The sequence below is a fragment of the Tetrao urogallus genome, assembly GCF_951394365.1.
Source record: "Tetrao urogallus genome assembly, chromosome: 4".
In the NCBI taxonomy this organism is placed as follows: Eukaryota; Metazoa; Chordata; class Aves; order Galliformes; family Phasianidae; genus Tetrao; species Tetrao urogallus.
This window is the reverse complement of record NC_136817.1, coordinates 39937892-39959568: the sequence shown is the minus strand read 5'-3', so window position 1 is coordinate 39959568 and position 21677 is coordinate 39937892. Positions and strand designations below refer to the sequence as shown.

At 39.5% G+C, this 21677-nt stretch overlaps 1 protein-coding gene across 1 annotated transcript in view; it reads left to right on the top strand.

Moving 5' to 3' along the window:
- Window positions 1–21677, top strand: part of TSPAN5 (tetraspanin 5) — a gene marked incomplete at both ends in the record, with an annotated part of 77310 nt that overhangs the window by 41252 nt on the left and 14381 nt on the right. Inside the window, one exon of the mRNA XM_079534569.1 lies at window positions 17699–17749. Within this exon, the coding sequence (XP_079390695.1) occupies window positions 17699–17749 (51 nt within the window). The remainder of the gene's footprint in view (window positions 1–17698; window positions 17750–21677) is intronic.

Sequence of the window (21677 nt, the reverse complement as noted above, 5' to 3'; positions counted from 1 at the left end):
TTGCAGGTCAGTGGCAAAACCATGGAGAGGGCTCAGGCACTGGAGCCGCCGTCTGGCTGCCGCTCCACCAGCTGTCACGGCCGGCTGCCGCTTCCCAGGCACTCTTGATATTCAACTTGCAGCACAAGCACTGAAGGTCATGCAGCTCGGTGACTTCATTGGGGTGATGCTGTCATTTCTGTTCTTTTAGTTGCATAACCTACAGCTTCAGATTTTTTTAGTCTTGTTTCTAAATTTCATAAATTTGAAGCTTAATTTGGAATGAGAAAATGTTAATTTATAGAAGGATCTTACGCCAGGTTATAATAAGCGGATCATTAAGCTGTCATGGTCATTCGTGTCTGTGGGACTTAATAGAGACCTTTAATCAGCAGATTATTGACACTGTGTGGCAAACGGTCTGGTGTGTCAAAAAAAGTTCATGACCTTAGGGAGTACAAATAAAAGTTCTTGATTCAGGTTACTATTGCTAAAAAAGAAAAAGACTTTTATACGTTCTTGCAGTTGTTTTTATTTTAAGGTCAGTGAAAGGTGAAGAAAACAGTGCCTTGTAGTTGAGACCCAAAGCTTGATATCAGCAACTGTAGAATTGCACTGCTGCCAATATTTAACTTTGCTAAGCATGTTTCCATATGTTGTAATCCTCTTTTTGGTGATTTCATCTTCCATAGTTATTTTAAGTTCCTTTGACATAGTAAGGATTTAAACAGTATGGGAGTAGTTTTTAAGCATTTTTTTTTTTTTTTTAATGGTAGTGAACTGTTGTGCTTATTACGGGTACAGTGTAGGATCCGAACCGAAGTTGAATTTTAACTGCATGCATCTTTGTGTAAAACTGAGTAGTTTACACTTGGTAGTATAGGTGGTCTTTAGATATTAAAAAAAAAAAAAAAAAAAAAAAATTCGTCATCTATAAATAAAAACAAAATGCTTTTTGTTCATCTGCTATCTCCCAACTGAAGGGATGAGAGTGTTGAATTAGGAGAAAAGCAGGACGGAAGTTGGTTGGGATACATGGCCCAGAACTGAAGGGCACAGCCTTTGTACAGGTGCAAAGACCAGCGATTGGTTACAGCACCTCTCCTGCATTTTCAGCAGCAGCATCTTGTCCTTATGCAGTTGCCATCCTCTGTGTTTCATACAGTGAAAGTTAATCCAAATGTTTGGGAACAGTTGAATCTCAAACTGAAGAACCTGCTGCATTGGTCCTTGATGTAACTCACCACAACAAGAAAATGAAACCTGACGGGACTGATGGTACTCATTTGTGTTAAATTCTCTGCTCTAGGATTTATAGCAAAAGAAATTAATCATTGGTGGAGGTTCATTTTCTATCAAGTTGTCTAAAGCTTTCAGGTTACTCTTATTTTGAAGGGAAATATGTTTACAGTTTCTTGGCCTAATCCCCAGTTAACTGGATTTAGTAGATGGATAAAATTTTAATAATGAAAAGGGTTACAAATTAATATCATTAAATAAGACTTCAGAATATTGTGTAAAGCGTTCTAAATGCTAAATGGAACATGGGAATGTGAAACAGATTTACTTTTAGTTCTGTTTTTCATTCAGCCAAGCATAAATCAATTAGAAATAGCACTCCTTGTCTTTTCTTTCATGGCAATTTCACCAGAACCGTAGCTGGAACTATTATAAGAGGCCTTGTTAGAGTTAATGGTTTCAGCAATGGAATACAGCAGTGATATATAGCAAAATGTTCAATAAGTGTTAGGTGTTACTTTCAGTAACTTTTAGTGGAAAAAAAAATTACACCTTTGAGATTTTTTTTCTGATCTCTAAAATATATTAGGAGATCAGATTACAGTAACTTGTTTTTTTTTTTTTTTTTTTTTTTTTTCCATAATGACCCAAGCTCTTGCTCTTAATCCCTTTTTATAGATACTCTGTGGGATCAAAAGTACTCCACATTATACAGTTGTACTGAAATGATGCTTTTTTTTGTAATTTGATCCAGAGATGTACTTTATTTGCTCAGCAGCAATTCAAAGTTGAAAGATTCCCCTTAGTAATTAATTAGATGTTTCTTGAACCCTTTTAATTATTGCCCGGGTTACAGCCTTCCTCTCATGGAACAGAACTGAGCAATTGCTAGGCAATGTCATACAGCACAAATATGCTTGCTTCCACTGACACAGCTTGTTCAAAGAGTGCTCCCTCAGAAGTGGACCAGGGATAATTTGTCCTGAGTAAAATGCTGATGACTTTGAGTTCACATTCTGTTGGCAAAACTTTACTGCCGTGCAAATGGAGAGCTGATGGAGGTTATGAGGTTGCTTGTGAATAAACATTTTTGGCACTTCTTTTTTTTTGTAGATGTTGGCTCTTGGGGTGAAAGAATTTTACTTCCATAAGGAATTTTTCCTGTGCAAAACATACAACCGTAATCTTGTTAATTTAAAGGCATTAAAAATAGCTGTCTTTCTGTGATGTGAATAGTGATGATTTATATAGAAGTGTTTCCTCAGTGCCCTTTTATAACGATGTGAGAGGGATGGATGAGGGACTACTGGTTAAACTGTCAAGTATGATAACATGACAGCGTGCAATTTCTAATCTGCAAATTTAGGGTAAAAAATGGCAAGCTGAAATTGTGGCATAACTAAGACAATTTTTAAAAAAAAATCTGATTTATAAGAAGGACTGCACTGTATATGAAATCTGGAAGGCATTGACTGCTAAGGCAGAGTACTAAAACCACCACCTCAGAGAAGGAGGGGTATCCAGGCTATCACTGGGGGACTGGCAGCTGTCTTGGAGGACTTGAAACAGCTCATATTGCCCTGGAACAGCAGCCTGGGTGCCTGTGTGTTGGCGGTCCTGCCACAGGTGTGGGAAAATGGAAGCACGTTATTTCCTGAGGAAAAAGGCCAAGACTCTTGTGCAGGTCTCTCAATGACTGCAGACCATCTCTTCAGCTTTTAAGAACAGATTTTCATTTTTTATGACAAATCTTCATCATTTGTATTAAAATTGCGGGGTGGTGTGTTAAGTTTTGTTATGAAATGAGACATCTTGCTAGAGAGAATTTACCTGGGTGCTTATCATGTAGCTTATCATGCTGTATGTGATGAGGCTGTGCTAAGAATAGCAGTTGTTTACTGTAATTCCAAGGGGACTTCTTTAGATGGGCAATTTTCAAGTTCACTGAGCATTGGAAAACGAACTGATTTGGGTTTAACTACAGTCTAAATATTAGAAAGGAATCAGACTCACTTTAAAGAAAAGGGAAATGGGAAGGATGGAAAAAATTGAAGTCTGAAGTATGCTTTTTTTTTTTTTTTTAAAGTTACTGATTATATTTTTTCTTTAGAGTCCAGAAATATTCTGACCAATATGAAAAATTTCATTACGTCAAAAACATGCCAGAGCTTTTTCTGGTGTTTGAATTCACTGATATTGCACATTAACAGATAAGGCTGTATAGGAGCAGAGAAGTTCTGTACAAAGTTTTAAGTGTGTGTATGGTTAGTATATATGTATATATCCATATGTGACTATTGTGTCAGCTGTGTTATTGTATTTCCTGTGTAACTCTGCAATAGGGGAATGACTGGGTACTCAGCAAGTCCTTGGCGACAGGATTTGGAAGAGTGAATTAAGTAGAAAGTATATCCCCAAGCTTAAGCTGAGCTCTTAATTGTATTGCTTCTGTCATGTGAGATTGACCCACAGCGTAGCTGTCACACTATTTTGGTACAAACTTCCAGCATTCTCTGTCCTGACTTATGGAAAACCTGCAGAGCTTTAAAAATACATTTTCTTAGTGCAAGCAAGCTATCCAGGAGTTTGAGGTCTTTGATTTTTTTTCCTCTGCAGTTACTGCTGATTCATAGGGCAGCAGTAGGAAGAGCACCAGTGTCTCTGTTGAAGCGTATGTTAAAATGATCAGTGAAACTATACTGAGAGAGAAATCAGTGCATTTATTAAGCATGTAGAAGTATATTCTTATGATTCAAACTGGATCAAATTATTTCGCATTTACTGGGAGTCAAGAACTGAGGTAATCTTAAAACTGGTGAAAAGGATGATCCTTGCATGTGATGTTTTCTTTCTTCCTGGAAAAATGTGATCTGTAAGATGCTAAGATGCCTTACTTTTCCAAGGAGGTAAGCATTTAACATAAATTAAGCTGATGCAGTCTATGAAATAATATAAAAAAGCAGGAAGCTATTCTGGGAGGTAAAACCCTTTAAGCCGCAAATCTGACTGCTTGTTCTTTAAGGTAACAGAATAGAAGATCTGGGAACTGTGGTAAATGTTCTGATGAAAATTTGGCTTTCAGAAGAAAATATCTTTAAAAAGGAGATGCAGCAGGTGGCTTCAAATGTAGCGGTAGTATTTTTAGCTTCCTGGATGGCCTCTGAATAATGAGAAGCTTACTGGTTTACCACTTCTCAGTTTAGTTATGTTTGTGTTAATAAACTGGTTCTTTTAAGCTGGCTACAGCAGACATTAGCAGTGATGATGGGGAGGATTTTCAAAAGCTTCTAGTTGCTCTCAGCTGCCACTGCAGTCAAGAGAGTAAGCCTGGAAAATTATGCCAGGGTTTAATATGTTTGTATATCCTTATCGTTGTACATGTTTTGCCTGGAGGACTTATGATTCCAAATTTTTCTATTTTTTGCCCATAATTTAAAAAAAAAAAATAATCCAACCTCTTTAGTGTTATTGTGTACCTCTAGATTGCTGATGGATGCAGTGTCTCCTGGGAACAGAGGCTTGACTTAGCCAGCTGCGAAACCAGCTCTCTTTTAGTCTCTGAAAGCATTGTAGAGTGTGGGCCTTCTCCTTCTGTTGCTTCTTTCACAGCTCCAGCCTCCGCGCGGCCTTACGCCTGATTGTGAGCTCTTTGTGCGCGTACATGGTGGTGGAGGGGGAGTGCAGGGGCTTGCTTAACAAAATGGGGCTTGTGAGTTCCTCTAGTGCATCGTGGGGGATGTGATGGGAGCTGTGTAGGAGAGGCAAGAGTAGGAGCACTCAACAAGGCAGCGATAGACTACACTGACAGTGTAGAAAGCTATGCAATAGATTTGTTGTCCTGCATTGTTATATAAGCATCAGATATATTGACTACAATGACGGGTTAGTGAAATAACCCCTTTCCTTCATTTGGGGTATATCACACAGATTTGCAGCTTTTCCTTCTGCTCTGACTGAGGCAAGAGGTGGTAGTGCAAATTACTGTATTGGCCAAAGGCAAGGCTAAAAGCTGCTGGTGGTATCTCTGTCCTCACACACACTGCTCCCATCTCTCCCTTTTTAATGCCCTGAGGTTGACTGCTGAAGAGTGTAATAGCTTGATTTAGTGCATCATGGTAAAGGATCTGACATGCCACCCTGCAGTTTCTTGTTCCTTGCCTGTTTGGCAGTGACCAAAATCAAGCGGAGGTCACACGAGTGTAACTAGAAGAACTCATCAGTGCCGGGGCTGAGGTCACATTACACTGGGCCCCTTTCATGATGCTGTGTGAATAGGGTGTGGTCAGTGCTGTACCAAGTATCTTGGAATTAATCTGTAATTTTTATGGAGAGATATGGCATACACAGAGGAAACCTGCTTGAATCTGGACGCACATTTGGAGCAAGAGGAAAGGTTTGACAACAGATGAGTGAATGGAGGCTTGAATTAACGAGCATCCAGAGAAGTGTCTTTGTGTCAGTACTCAGTAATTATGGGCCCAGTCCTAGAAAGCCTTCCACAGTTGTTTGTGTGATGAATCAAGCTGGGTGAGCTACCACTATTGGAAGGGTCAGATTCAGGCTGGTTATTACCTGAAAGCAAAGTCAAATGCTAAACAGAGGAGAATGCTAACATAAGAATGCTGGGATTAGAGAAATAAGGGGGAAGTAAATGTGACAATCACAGGAGAGGCTTTTGAAAACGTGCTGCTTAATTTTAAAACAAACAAAACCCTGGCACTCTAGAGAGGTAGAAGTGTTGTTCTGCATGCATTCATGTATTTGCACTAAGAGTGTGCTCACTGGGATGCCTCGTCTTCCTAGCACTGCTTATGTTAAATTATAGTAAATGAACCTGAAGTTTTATGTGAGTAGATCCAGCTACATCCTAAGTGTTATGGGCCCATGTCCAAAAATCTTGAGGGTCGTATTCCATTACTGAGTAGTGATGGAGTATAGTGGGGCCTCATACAGGAGTTGTAAAGCATGCATAAACTTGGCATTGGCAGGGTCCTGTTGTACAATGCTGATGTGACATTTGAAAGAACAGCCTGTAGTCATATAGGGGACTGAAGCCATCCTGGACATTTTTAGTGTTGCTGGATGTTTTAAACTTTTGTAGAGTTAAGGGAATTGAAGGAAACTTACAGAAAGCAATCATATATATTTTTTTTCTGAGATTTTTTTTTTTTTTTTCAATTTCATTAGGCCTTATTTTGCCTTTTTTTTTTTCCACATCCCATCGCCTTACCAGCTTGCAGATGGATGCATGTAATTCTAAGGCTGTTTTCTGTCATCTTTCCAGGGAGTAAGTTTTCAGCTTATAGCAGATATTTTTGTATCCCTAAAATATATGATGCTGTGTTTGGATTGTTAAATTCCATTCCATCTGCACCTCCCATATGTTCAGCCCTCCACAGTTTGTTTGGGGTCACCTTTCTTCACTATGGGAAGAGAAGGATGTGAAGTATTGGTGAAGGATTCTTGCTGATGGCTCTGCAGCCATGGTGACAGGTTGCCACTGATTGGGCAAACCTTTTCTCTCAGTCCTTCTCCCTGTAGCCTTACACAGATGAACTGCTATGTTTGTGCTGCAGGGTGGGACCAGACTTGAAGGTCTCCAAATGCTATCTCCAAATGCTTCAGTTCAAGTGAAAAAATATTTAAAAATATAAAGGTAATAGAAAAGGCAAATAATTTACTCTTTTTGGTTATCGGTATTCCACAGCATAACATCATGTAATGCACTGGGGGTTTGACTGCTGATGCTCAAGTTCCGGGTGCCTGTCCAGAGAAGAACTGCATTTCCCCAGAAGGCTTTGCGGTCAGTGAGGAGATACAACTCTGTGCAAGGCCATCTGATGCTCTCTTCTCCGTCTGCTCTTCTCTGTCTACTTTTCTTCATCGGCTCAACTGGACTGCACTTCTCACCTTAGAGTTGTGGTGAGGCCTCACCACCTTTCAGACACTCTCTCTCTCTCATTATTTTTTTGCTGATGCTATATTTAGTAAATTAGTTTGTTCCACCTCAGATCATTGCCGCTGTTTCCCTTTTCTGGAGGCGTGGATCTGCGGATCCCTCTGCCCTGCTGGTCACGGAACCAGGCCGAACCAGCCCGTAAACCGTTGACAACACTTCAAAAAACTTCTTACGTATTTAGTGGCTGAACTAGGACATGGATGAAGATGGAAGCTTTCTGCTCTGAAGTATTCTGAAATGGAAGAGGAATGCCTGAAATGAAAGAGAAACCAAGCAGACTCTTCTGCTGTATTAGCCAAGACACAAGTTCAGCTCTTTTGAAAAGAGATCAATAGGTGAAATTATTGGGAAATAGGAATAAGTTGTTTGATGCTGCTTTTCCTTGCAGTTTCAATTTTTGTTGTTTGCATTTATTTCTTCAGTGTTTGGAAGTGACTTCCAAATATGTTTGCTCTTAAACAAAAGCAGGGCTTCCAGTGTAACTGAAATCATTCTTAGGGTAAGACTTTTTTTTTTTCCAGATAAGGAAAAACTTCAGTCATGGCTCTAAAATACTAAGCTGTCTTTTCTATGTAGCATTAAGTCAGCACTATTGTGCCCCAAAATGTTTATTTTTTCTGCTAACTTGGATTCAAATTGCAGTGCAGGCAGGGAGGTGTTGAACTTTGCTTTAGTAGATGTATGCTGCACATATTCTCCTTTACATCTGTGCTCAAGTTTTTATGCCAACTCTGCCAGAATACCTTCTTTACCTTGGTGTTTTTAGCTGAAATTATTTGTCTTAAGAGCTGAGATGTGTCTCCTTTTCTAGATAGATGTACCACTGGCATAAGCTGTTATTTGCAGTGTGGAGTTACTTCATAAGGAGATGGTGTTTTTTCATACTTTTCTTTGTGCATCTGCTTCAATCACAGGTTTATTATTGCACAAGTTGCTTCATCTCCTTGTAGCCTTGACTTAAATACTGGGGATGAGAAGCCTGCACTTGGGGTGATCAGGAGGCCTTCAAAGTCCCTCAGTCTGACAGAGGTCTGCTGTTTAGTCAGTTTGTATCCCAGTGCATTGCTATTGTGAAGAATGCCTAAAGGACCACTGGTAAGTGAATTCCGTTGGGACTCTTAAAGGCAGAGTTCTCCATAGTCATGTTATCTTTGAACCTGTTGAGCTAAATATAGTGGCTCTTGCTTGGAAGGCTTATGTTGAGAGTCTGTGGATTGCTAAGGTTCCGCTTGAGATTCTGCATGGGACAAATGTTCCATGGGAAATAGATCTACTATGGTGCCTAATACTAAAAACTAAATGCATTTTCTTCTCTTCTATAAGAATGCTCAATTAAGCATGGAAAGTTACTCAGGATATATATATTTTTTTCTATGAAGAGGCTGTTTTGTGCTCTTGTATACTTCGTGCCTGGAAATCCTTCTGGGGCAGAGCAGGAAGTAAGAAAATAGCAAAAAAATTATATTTGCTATGGAAGGAGGAATTGCATTCTAGCACTAAATTAAAACCATAAATAAAATGAAGACTTCATTTTTAAGATCATTCTACTGTTTCCAAAGCTTCCTTAAAAAATGATCTTGTGATACTGCCCTCTTCAGTGATGACTATGCAGGTAAAGCAGGGATTGTAGGAGCAGCAACTTGGCTTTTACAGGCAGGGGTGAAAATGAGGCTGTCTGGTGGGCACATGAAGACTTGCACATCTTGGTGATACCAGCACGCCTCCCTGCTCTTGGAAGAGCAGTAGGCTAAGACTGACTGACTGCAGTAGCACAGCTCTGCAGGAGGTAAGGCAGCATCATTTCCTTTTTATAGCTTTTCTCTTAGCGACTCATCTGTATGTGCTACAGCTGCATTTCCACTTCCTTTAAACAGACTTCGTAATGCTTTCTTTTCCTGATAGGTGTCAGCAGGACAGATTAGCTATTAGCACTTATGCAAGCCAGAAGATTTTACATTAAGCAAAGATAATGCAATCATCAGGAATTAGAGTTTATGGAAATTGTGTCGTTTAAAGTGACAAGAAAATGAGGGATAAAATTTGTACTTAATATATGAGCCTTTTATATGACCTACAAGATTATTCTCATACTGTTGGTTGAGCTGAAGTTGTGTGAGAAAAATAGGCTCGAGCATAGTGTGCCAGAAATTTTACAACGTAGATCTGTTTTCTCAATGAATTTATTCTTAAAGCAAGCTTAAGGCCCTCAAATTAAGTTGCAGTGGATAGTATGATATACTCTCCAAAACAAGTCCAGCACAAGTGTTAGGAGCAAATCTTCCTCAGACTGCTGTATCGCATGAGGCAACAGCTCTTTGAAGGGGCACCATTAGGGTAGTGAAGAGCATTTTCTTTACACGTTTAGTCAAGCCCCCAGCTCTTCTGTTGAGAATAACAAACAACAGGGGTACTTTTGTCTGGTCTGCAGACTAGACAAAGGGTTAGTGCCTTGTTTCATTTAGGCAAGCAGCTGCTTTTGTTTGCTGCCAAACTGTAGAACCTTTACCTAGGAATAAAACCTTCAGCTCAATAGTGTTGTGACCATTTATCTCCTGTTTGTTCCACGTTGCTTTTATTTGAGAAGAAATTGAAATCACAGTTTTGTTTGCTCTGCTCCTAGCCAAGTAATATTATTGATGAAATGACAAATTGTTGCCTACTTCTGTAAATTCTTCTTTCACTAGAAATCTGGAAGCTATCTTTCAGTATAGAAGTATCTAGTAAAGCATTGTTTAATTTTTATATCAAGTAAAAATGTGAATTAATTTGATGGATAACCTTGTGTAGTGTGCATCAAGGGTGTGTCCTTTAGATGCTTTGGCTTTAGATTTAATAAGAAGGAATGCATTCCAAGAGAAAATGCCGGGTTAAATTACCTTATTGTCTGGAACAGAACTTGTCAGAGCTCTGGTCCACAGACTGACCAGTGCCTCTGAAACACGTGCTGAGAGATGCACAGAGTCAGGCTTAATATTTCATCTGAGCTTTTCAGTTCTGGCCGCTTAGAGTGTGCTACATGGGAAATGTGGAGAGTTTGATGGTGGCTAACACTGCCAACCACATGCTTCTATTGCAAGGGCTACAAGATGCAAAACAATAAATAACTTTACAGAACTTTGTGTATCTGGCTGACTGATAATTGTGTGTGGTTATTGGAAATAACTTTTGATACCTGGCTAACTAATGTTTTGGCTTTATTCCTTTTCCCCACATCTCTGAAAAAGAGGGATATACAAGCATGCGTGGACACAGCTGGCATAACTTTTGAGGTTATGTTTTTGTGTTGTCAGAAGTATTGTTCATCTCTACACACCTGGCTGCAACACTGGCAAGTGAGCAGTTGCTGTGTTGTGAAATAACTCGATAAGCCTACTGCAGTCCCTTTATGTACCTTCTTTGTTCTCAGAAGAGGGTACCAGATACCAGTTGTTATGTGAATGGTGTTGAATATCTTTCTGAGTGGGGGCTCCTCAAAAAGAGCTAGGAGGGAATATTCGGTGAGGGTAAGAGGCAGTAAAGCTGCTGCTGGAAAAAGCTCAATGTGTTTATAGACTGGCTGTGCATTGACTGTTCACGCAGCATGTGCTCCAATTTCTGTGTAGTTCCTTCTCAAAGTACACCAAGTACTAGGTTAAACTGTTCAGCCCAAGTTTACCTGTAAAGCTGGTGCTGTTCACTTAGTGTGCTTGTCTATCCAGAATTGCCCAGGCTTTTCATGTCTCCTTCGCACTCCACACATGCTGACTTCCCGTTAGTAAATGGATTTCAGTGCAGTTCCTGGAAATGGCCTGGGATGTGGGAATGTGGCTGCTGGGACAGTGGAGCGGGAGATTCCTGCTGTGTGGGCAGGCTGTGCAGCGGAGCTCTGGCTGCTGTCTCTGGAGGAATTGCTGAGTGTTGGAAGCATCCTGTTGTGTTGACAAACGTACCTGTTTGTGTTCCCTGGCTCTGCTGCTTACATCAATTTGTTACCAAGGAAAAAGCTAGCTCAGGTCTTTTCTGTTTGCTGTATCAAATGCCTGAATTGGATGTTACAGTGGCTGAAATGAGTATTTGTCTATCTGTTTCACAAAGAGAGTTTCAGGTATGCTTTGTTTTGTAGTCTTTTTTTCCTCCTTTTAATGGAAAAATAACTCTAGAAAAAATGGTGCGAAGAGTTGTGGCAGGGCTGCACCTAAATACCCTTTTGCTCAGGTGGAAGCAAGCAAACCAGGTGCACGCAGCAACAAGACTGGAACCAGAGGAGTCTCACTGACCTCAGGAGTAGGAAGCTGCAAGTCCTGGTCAGCAACCTGTTCACTGCACTGCTCTGAGATGCTCAACTTCAGCCTAGCATGAAGGAGAATGTGCTTTCTTTACCTTGGCTTTTTTTTCTTATTTGCAGACCAGGATGAAAAGTTACATTTCAGATTTCAGTAGTTGGACCATGCAGAGAGAATAGAGACACAATATTCAGTTCTCTTACTTTAAGCTTCCAGGCACTTCAGCTCCCTGTGGTTGTTTTAATCCCACACTGTTTTCAAATTTTGCTGCAGCACCACTTCCCGAATTTTGGGGCATTTTTATAAATAGAAAGTGACTTCAGGCAGAGATGCAGAGAAGCTGCAGGGAAGGGGCCTGAGCCAGAGGTGAAGGTGGTACAGATGAGAGAACAAGGCTGGAGAGGAAAAGCAGAAGCAGACCGAACACTTAGCATGGCTCAGAAGGGAGGCTAAGGAAGAGGCCCACACAGAGGTGTATATAGCAGAATTTCTGTCTTCCCACTTAGGAACTGTGCTTGCAGAGACTTACTGTGAGCTTGGAAAGAGTTAAATGTATTTTATCTAGGCTTGAGGGGAATTGTTATTCAAAAGTTGGAGCAGGAGAAATTGGGTCTAATTCATCCTCCTTTTTACGTTTTCCAGTATATCAATTTCTGTGGACAAGAGGAGAGGAACTTCAGTCTTTAGGGACTCTTGCTGCAAGCTGATTGGCAGTACTTACGATTGCACCACCAGAAAGCAATAAAATAAATACATAGAGCAGCTGTAACAGAAAGCAGATGTCTTGCTTTTGCAATTAAAGAACAGGAGAAGGCAATAAGAAAACTAATGGCAAATGGTTGTACAGTTGGGGCAGGAGGAGAGGTACAACTGGCTTACTTTTAAAACGAATTTACCAGAAAATCCTATACTGGGTATAAATTAGAGATGCGCTAACAGCCACAGCACCTTGCACTCAAAATGGAGGTTTGTAGAAGCTTAATTCTTCATTAGAAAATACATTAGAAAAGAATTATAGAATTCTTCACGCTAAGAGTCCTGCAGGATAAAACAGATGGCCTGTCTCATTGTTCTCAGATCTGGTTTTCTACTTTGGATGATTCTATAGAATCAATTGTTTCTCTAATTCAGCTGAACAAAAAGAGTGTGAAGACTGGGATTTTTTTTTCTTCCTCATATGTGTGACTTATAACAGGTATTACATGAACAGTTATCTGTGAAATGCAGTTTAACATTTTTCTAAAAGCATCACATAAAATGGATATAAATCAGACATTTTTTTAGCCGGGCATTTTTTTTGGTTGCTATGGACGAAAATGGTAATTAGTCACATTTGCAGCAACTTTGTTCATTTACTGTAGTACATCATATAGTCTTGCTGTTGATATCTCAAGGGGAATAAGAGGTGGGCTTTAAGTGGACCCTTTTTTTATAAGCACTGTCATGAACACATAAATGAATGTGTACATTTTGAGCAGTTTGCCTTTCTTGTGGCCACAACATGTGTTTAGCCACCTGAAAATGAAATGCTGTGCTAGGGTTGGTTTCAGAACAGAAAAAACACTGGAACCGGAGCATGGGGAAGCAGGAACAAAGCACACTTGTGCTATCTTCCTCCTGTGTAATACTGGTCCTGCTGGAAGCTGTGAGGCTGAGACAAGAGTTAAGAGAGTGTCTTATTTCTGTTGTTAGAAGGGATACCAATAGACATACTTAAAGCAGGATGCACGTCAGTGGCATAAAGAGCAGAAACAAAGTGCACGAATCTTTATTTTAAACTCTGTTTGGCATCCTTTCCCTGTCAGTACTACCTAAGGCTAAGTAACAATAATATTTTGTGCTCTGACGGAGTAATTAATCTCCTTTTTGCCCTTGGTTGAAAACAAAGAGGTTGATTTCGTATAAAATACTTTAAAGAAAGCAGTGAGTGTTCTGTCTTTGAAATTTCTACGAGTGCGTGTTAACACAGGCTGCTGCGGAGGAAGTGCTTAGGGAAAAATTATTCGTCTGGGATTTTGGGCTCAGTTAAGAACTTGTCAGTGCTGCTTTTACATATGTGCTTAGTTCAGAAGTGCTGTGTTTTCCTGACTGTGTTTCGGGATGTGAAAAAAACTCTTCATAGTGTCCTGGTCACTTGCTGCATTTATCAGTAAACTACTGTACCTTGCTGTCCCTTGTTGTACTGGCTGGAATCGCACAGGAGGAAATGTTCCTGTGTGAAGAGCCTGCAGGATATTGCCAAGGAAGAAACACAGAACCAGTTGTAGGAATCCTGAGTCTCGTTGCTAACACTACGCACGCTTCTTGAAGCATACAGAGCAGATGAGAAATTTGTGTGCTCCCTTAAGTATGTAACTTAATAAAGCAGTTGTTAGGAAGTTCTGTCTCTGAGCTTTCTCAGGTTTGACATGCTTTTTGCTAGTGTTTGTATGGTGTGATGAAGGTAGAAAGGCAGCTGTGCTCTAGTTCCTTCTCTCACAACCCTTTAATAATGCATTCACACGTGGACATACACTGGCTTATGGCACATTAACCAACCTTTTTGCTGCTTGGTCTGCGGTGGTTGTGCTTTTGATTGAAAACTGCTGCCAACTCACTGTGTCAGCTGAAATGAAAAATTTGGTGTATGAAATGTCTGATTGCTCTGCTTAAGCTCATCTTTCTCTGAAGTTGTATCTCATGTTTACATTAGTATTTACCTCAGCATCCTTCAAATGAAATAGTGTTCTGCATAATGCTGTATCCCTAGCAACAAGAAATCATTTTCTTCCATGCAGCTAAGACTAGGAATAAGATATATGCAGCTTGAAGCACTTATTGATCAGTCCACTTCTGAAAACTGCACATAAACTTTATGAGCAGAGCAGCAGTACAAATATTGCTACATGCTTTAGAAAAGAGAAATTTGAACACATTTATTTGGTGCTTATGGAGTCAAAACCTATGGCTCAAAAAGTGCTATTATGCGAGTCTTTCATAATGCTGTGATACTGTAGAGAAATGCTTTAATGTTCTCTTGCAAACTATTGTTTGGAAAAAAAAAACAAACAAGATTTTACAAGCTTTATCCTAGATCTGATGACCATTTACAGTTTGGCTGATTGGTCTTACTAGATATCTGGGGAGAATTAAAGCTGTCTTTCCTGTAATAATGAGGCAAACTTCCACCTCTTGATTACTCATTGGAATAATTTAAAGGGCGTAAATAAAATTTTCCAGACTTAATTGAGAAAATACATATTATGCCATTCTCTTCCCATGTGCTTAGGGTGAACAGATTTTCTTTTTGGTTACAAACAAGCAGAATAAGACACTCATGGAGACATATGCTGAAAAATTGCAAGATAAATAGAGTGTGCATCCTGCTTTACCTCTGCTTCTAATAGCAAAAATGCGGAGGGATTTTTGCTAAGCACTTCCTAAAAGCTGCTGAAAAGTTTCTTTTATGATTGCCAAAGAATTTTCAAGTTAATCCTGGGAAGAGGTGTAAGTCTCCTAGCAGGCATCTCTCTTCTGCCAGTGGGGATTACTGAGATTCCTCTGAGCTTCACCCTCCCAGCAGGCTGTTTGTGTGAGGGTAAGCATTTCTGGAGAGCGAGTGTAGGGAGTTAGGCCAGCTGTATTTCTTGCTCACTGTTTTGACTCAACTAATGCAAGTAAGTGTAATCCTAAGGAATGAGATGTTCAAGAAACAAAGCATCTACACAAGCATCTTTTCCTGCTTATATTCTCCTCGTAAGCAATGGTTTAAAAACTTACTGAGCCAGAAACTCTGCCAGAGTCACTCTTCGATAGCTGTGGATCCTAAATGAATTTATCTAATTCTGCTTCTGAATGCCTTGAAGTGTTCAGTTTCTACAGCATCCTGTGACAGAACTCATGATTCCATCCTGAACGTTTTCTTCTCCTGATGGGTATTGTCTGTTGTTCCTCTTTCATCAGCTGCTCAAAAGGCAACTGGACAGAGATTTCCATTTTGTAGTATGAAGAGGACAGAGCAGCATATATTTTTTTGAGTCCTCTCAAGAGAATGTTTTCTGGTTTTTTGTTAACAGGCTTGCCAGGGGCTTGACAGTATCAGTTTTTTTAGGTGCTCCAGCTTAGCATAGTGCAGTCTCATCTCACTTTACAGTTGAGTGATGAGATCAGTCTGGCTGGAGACCCAAGGAGGCTACAAGTTACCATTTGCAACTCATGAAGTAATGCCTTACCCTTGTAAGCTTCAACATCTGGTGAATGATAAGGACACTTGACTGGATTACATTTAATACAGCTAGTGGATCTGAGCCAGTCTAGCAGCTGATGTTTATGGCTATTAAGTTACACATATATAGGCACTGATCAAATTCTTTCTGGTTTTCCTTGTTTGCTGTGTTCAGAAGTATTTTCAGCTACTCACAAAAGTGTTTTGTATCTCTAGAAATAAAAATTCACAATTTCCAAGTCCAGTTTTTCTTTTCCCCCCCCCACTCCTATTCCTTAGTCCTTGGTGCTTTTGGCTGCGTGAGAAAGAATGAAAGGAGCCTGTCACTGCAAAATAACTGTGTTAGCCTGAAAGTGATTTGAAAACTTGTGCAGCTTTATCTCACCAAGTTTCAAATAATCACTCGGTCAGAAGGATTACATATTTCTGGCAAGCTGTCCAACCATAAGGTTTTCTTGGTACAGGTAAAATAACCTTTTCTTGCTTATGTGGTTTGTCACAGGAGGCTATACTTTCAAATCCATCTCTTATGTGTTATAGACAATTAAGGCTGTTGAAATAGCAGACTTTCTTGACCAGCAATTCTGTTTTTCTACTCAAGAAATTTTTCCATTTATCATGTGTTTAATATAGCCAAGCTTGTGACAGTTTCCTGTGAGGAATGCTGGCTCATAGTACTCCTTAAATTCGGAAGCATGACTCTTCAAATCAAAAAAGGAGAGTAGCATAGATGTGCTTCTGGGTGAGCTGGCAGTGTCTTCTTTGCTCGGCAGGCAGTGTACACTTGCAGAGTATCTCATATATGAGAGGTATTTGGGAACTTCAGGGTATTACAATGAGTATATTCCCTTTTGAATTATACTTTATAGAAATTCTTGGTGTGTGGAGGCTGAAATTGCCATCTAAGTGTATATAAGTGGGAGCCTTGCTTTGAAGTTGTTGAAGTCACTTCTGGGAAAGAAGTTGATACTTGCACTTCCTCCCACTTCTAGACAAAGAAAAACACTTCTGTCCTGTTTTGCAAAAGAAAAAAATCATTAGGATACTTGACTGTTTATGCAGATATTAAGAGAAAATGTGCTACGTGCCAAAATAAGTCTGTGCACCTCACTGTGCGGAAACCACAAGAAAATACGAGTTTGATGTTCGAGCAATATTCTGTTACATGTCCTGAAATTAGAGTGCGTATAATTTTGTTTTTAGCCAGTACGTAAGTTTTAAAACCAAGGATTAAAGTTGGACAGGTGAATGTTTAGAAATGTGCTTGGACACCCAGAATACATTTGTTTTAAGCATTCTGTATGATGGTACTGTATCATGTCAAATATACAGTGGTGATGTCAGGAGATGGAGTCTGCCTTTTCTGCTTGTTTCAGAGATTCTTAATGTGGGTTTTATATGGAAATCCAGTAGTGTTGAGAGGGGAATGATGCACTTGAATTATTCAGTGGAATAGAAAATACAAGGATGTACAAAACCCTAAAAGCTGTTCCCTTTTCCGTTGTTTGGGAAGATACACTTTTTTGAGTCTGCTTGGTGGAGGAAGGGCATTTTTTTCGTGTCATTTAACAGTTTTCTGTGTTTGTGGGTAACATTGCTTAAACTGATGGTGTAAGTGTGTTGAGGGCTTTCTTTTAATCCTTTTCTCTTAATGTGTGTGATCTGTAAGAGGTTTGACAACAGTTGTTCTCACAGGTGATGGAAAATGCATTGAAAAAATAATTTGTTACTTGACTGTGAAGTTTGGTTTGGGGGTAGTCTGTCAAGTTCAAGAAGTCTTACTTGCATGATGCTGAGAAAGTGATGTTTGTTGTGTCTACTGTTTCTGCATGAAGTATCACTGTGCAGTATGCGGAGTCCTCCAGTTCTAATGGTTGAGTTGTAAAATAAAGAAAACACAACTATTCATGTTTTAAAACTCTTAGGAAGCCCCCAGAGTCGTGATAAAATTGATTATCCAATACAGGGGATGAGGTAATATGTATGTTTAAAAATAAATTAGTCTTTAAATTTATAGTTTCTATTCTGATATTTTTCTTTTCTTTTTCTCTTTAGTTCCTTGGCATAGCATTTCTTGGGATTGGATTGTGGGCATGGAATGAAAAGGTAAGTTGAATATAGCACCAAACAAACATTTTTCTTTCTGATGAAATATTGGAATAGCAGTATGCTGCACATTTAGTGTGTCCACACAGTTTCTTCTGAAACAAAATCAAGCTTCTCTGTCAAAAAAATAAAACACAACCTTGGCTAGGTTCTCCTAGGGGAAGATCTGAGGCATTTTTCCCAAGAATACTTTGGCAAGGAATCATGGCTGATACTTTGCACATAAAATAACCATTTCAATCCGTACATGCTCAAACAGCAGCACAGATAATAGAATGCTCTACTGAAGGCAGTGTTGGCAGTGTGTCTCCATTGCATGTGTCCCTAGGAATGAGAGGTAGCCTACGTGTCTCAGAAGGCAACTTCTTGAAAGTGAGCCTTCTCAGCTTTGTCTGTGCGTAGCGTGCTTCTTGCTGCTTCTCTTAAGGAAACCAAATGAAATCTGAGGTAAAGAAAATGAATTTTAGTTTTTTTCTTATGCAGAATATAAGGTTGTACACTGGAAATCTTTCTGTTTTGAGACTGTGAAGTCAATTGGGAAATAGGAATAAAGGAAGGAAAAGGTGGAGAGAGAGAATTCACTTGTGAACCAAAGCCTGATTTTTAGTTTGCTCACTACAGAAGTAAGAAAGAAGATAAGGTATCAAAGCATAACATACAAAAGAAGTCAGTATGTATTGGGTTACTGAAATACAACTGCTAAAATTAAAGCCAGAATTTCCTTGTTTGTTTAAAAATGAAGAAAAAAACCCACCAACAACAAACCAAAATCCAACCCTGGATGATAACACTGGTTCTATGATATAGTTAAGTGATGTTTTTCTTTTTTGATTGAAAACACTAAGTTAGTGTTTTAAGCTAATATTTACTTCAGGCATAATAACTGGCACTTGCAGCAGAGAAAAACCACATTGGAAACACTGGAGTTTTGCCACTTAAATTCAGGACAAATTTTGCTGATTTGGAAGTGAGTTATTGACTTAAATGCTAATTGCTCTATGCAAAAACTAACTCTCAGCTTGTAATGGAGTGTTAACTATCTCACACCATATACATGTTTGTGCGTAGAAGCCTGTGTTTAAGTGTGTTACCCATATATTTACCTACCATATGATGCTCATGTTGGAAACCTTGAATAGGTTTGGAAAGTGGTGCTGTCATTCAGCAGAAATGTACAAACATGTTTAACTGAGTTATCTGAGCATACTCATGGAGCTTATGATGCCTGTGTCTAAGCCTCAGAGAAGTAATATATTTCAGAGTAGCTTACCAGAAAAGTTCTGAACATTTTTTTGTATGATTACTGTGGTAATACAGATTATTCCTATTTAGAATAAATGAGCAGGTAAAGGGAAAAGAGCTTTTATAGTTTCTGAAGTCTGAAATACGCTGCCCCTGCAGCCAGAGGTTGTTCTAACAGAAAGCTTGTTGGTTTTTTTTTTTTTTTTTTTTAATTGTCTGTATGTGAAACCACCCGCACCTTTCGATTCATAATAGTAAATATCATAAAAAAATCATGTTTTTACTCAAGGTCTATATATCTATTGTCATGTCATGTTAAGCGTTTCCTGGGGACAGAAAATGGCCAGGACTTGACTTAGGATCAAGTGCCAGGTAATTGTAGTGCCCATGCAACTGGAGGGGTGGATCAGCTACATCCCATACAGAGTTGTTCTTGCTGCAGCTTGCAATCTGGAGCTGACAGATGAGCAGGTGAAGCCAAACACTTGGAAGATCTGTAACTTGATTGATGTGGCTGATGTGAATATTAGTTTGCATCGTGGTCTGTTGTAATGCAACACTGTAAGACAGGAAAGCAGCTCTGCAGAAAAGGACCTGTGGACTGCAGATTGAACAGAAGCCAGCTGCATGCCTGTGCTGCAGAGGCAGTTCTAGCCAATGATGTTCTGGACTGCATTGGGCAAAGGGTTGCCAGCAAGTGGAGGGACGGGATCCTTTCCCTTTGCTCAGCACTGGTGAGGCTTCAGCTGGAGTGTTGGCTTGAGTTGTGGGCCCCTCAGTAAGCAAGAGATGTGGACATACTAGTAAGTGCCCAACAAAGGGCCATGAAGATAAGGAACCTTTCCTATAAGGAAAGGTTGAGTGAGCTGGGCCTGTTCAGACTTGAGAAGGCTCAGGTGGTAGGGAATCTGTCTCCCAGAAGGCATTGGGAGAAAAATGGAGCCATGCTCTTGTTAGTGGTGCTCTATACCAAGGCCTCAACTCTTTCAACTGTTTTTTTGTTTGAACGCTCTGTTATGCTGTGAAGACTGCTGCTGTCCCAATGAACTAAATCTTTGACAGTATTGAACTTAATAGTACTATTGTATAATATGTAAACATAAACTTACCATGTTTTTGCCAGATTAGGTCTTCAGAAGGATTTACATCTAGCTTTGTTGTTCTTTGTCCTGGTTGTTGACTTGTATGTAGTTCTGCTGCATCACAGAAAAATAGTGTACAAGGCCATGTTAAAAATACAGGATATAATGAAGTAATCCACATTTTATAGGAAGCCTGTTTGCTGCCAGGTGAGACTGTGATAGATTAGATGATTTAGTGGCTGGTTTCTCTTTTTTGCTAGATTGGTTTGAATTCTCTTTAGACTTTAAACTGAAGAGAAAAAAAAAAAGTAAAGAAAAAAACACACAGTCTCATGACCTTCCTTTGCAGGGAGGCAAAAGAGCTCATTTGTCAACCAGGCAGTAGAATTGGCTTGACAGCCAGCCAGCCAGGCCTGAACAAAATCTGAGCAATTAGCATTCTGAATCGTGGACTCAGAAAGAGAACTGGAGGTGGGGGCGATAAACTTGAGGGATGAATAAAGCTTTCTATACCATAGATGCACTATATAGCTCACAATCTCTCAGTGTTTTCAGGCTCACTAGACTTGGTATAGTACTGTTTGAGGAAAAAAAAGTTCATCCACTGAGCAGCTGACACCCACCCCTTCCTCCTCCTCCTGGCTTGTTAGCATATAAAAAGGCTACGCTAAAGTCCAAGCAACTTACAGTGTTTGCTCAGCAGCAGGAAAAAATACACGGTCATTATATTTCACTAATTTTTTAGACCACTTCAAGCAATCTTTTCTGTTGCCTTTTACAAACAAATTCACCCTGTACAAAATGTGTACTTCCTTCCTTGGTTGTGAATATTAAATAATGTGGTCTTAAGGCTCATTGAGAGTGTTCATGGTATGATGCCAGTAGGTACTTAGGAAAACAAACTTTGTGGTTCTCTCACTACCTGCAGGAGATTTACATGTAAGTGCAGTGAGAATGAATGATGAATTGCTTTTATGTTCTCAGAGGCTTTTGGGGACTGTAGAGTGGGAGCTTTTAGAAAGCAAGTACTTAGGTTTTGGAATCTGCATTAGGTGATAGGTATAGGTTGTAAAAGCAGAGATTCTAAAATGGAAATGGAAAAAAATGTTTAGATACTCACAAAATTTGTTGATCAGCCTTAATTTACTTCCAAGGTTGACTGAAATAAAGTGGGAGAAGTGGAAAAGGCTGGTTGCACACATAAGTTTACTTTCAAAGTTTTTCTTATTAAATCAGCATAACTAGAAGATATTCCAGCTCAGAAGCCAACTTCCACATTTTGGAATAACAATATGGTATGTCTGTGTGCCTGCACAGTGCTGTTGGTGAGTAGGAACTCTTGGTCTGGATCTCAAGTTTTAAACTTGACTTTTTCATGACAATTAGATCTCGCTGGTACATTTAAGTTTAGATTTCAGTACATACAGATTCATTTTCTAAAGATGTTTTTAAATAATTTTTAGAAGTGTTCCAACACCCTGTAACCATTAATCCTGAAAAATGGAAAAAACTGTTCTTATGTGTATTTCTAACAGTTATTCATGTGTTGAACTCTACTCTGCTGCAGTAAGGAAGTCAGGCTAGTCTACTTCACTAGAACCTTG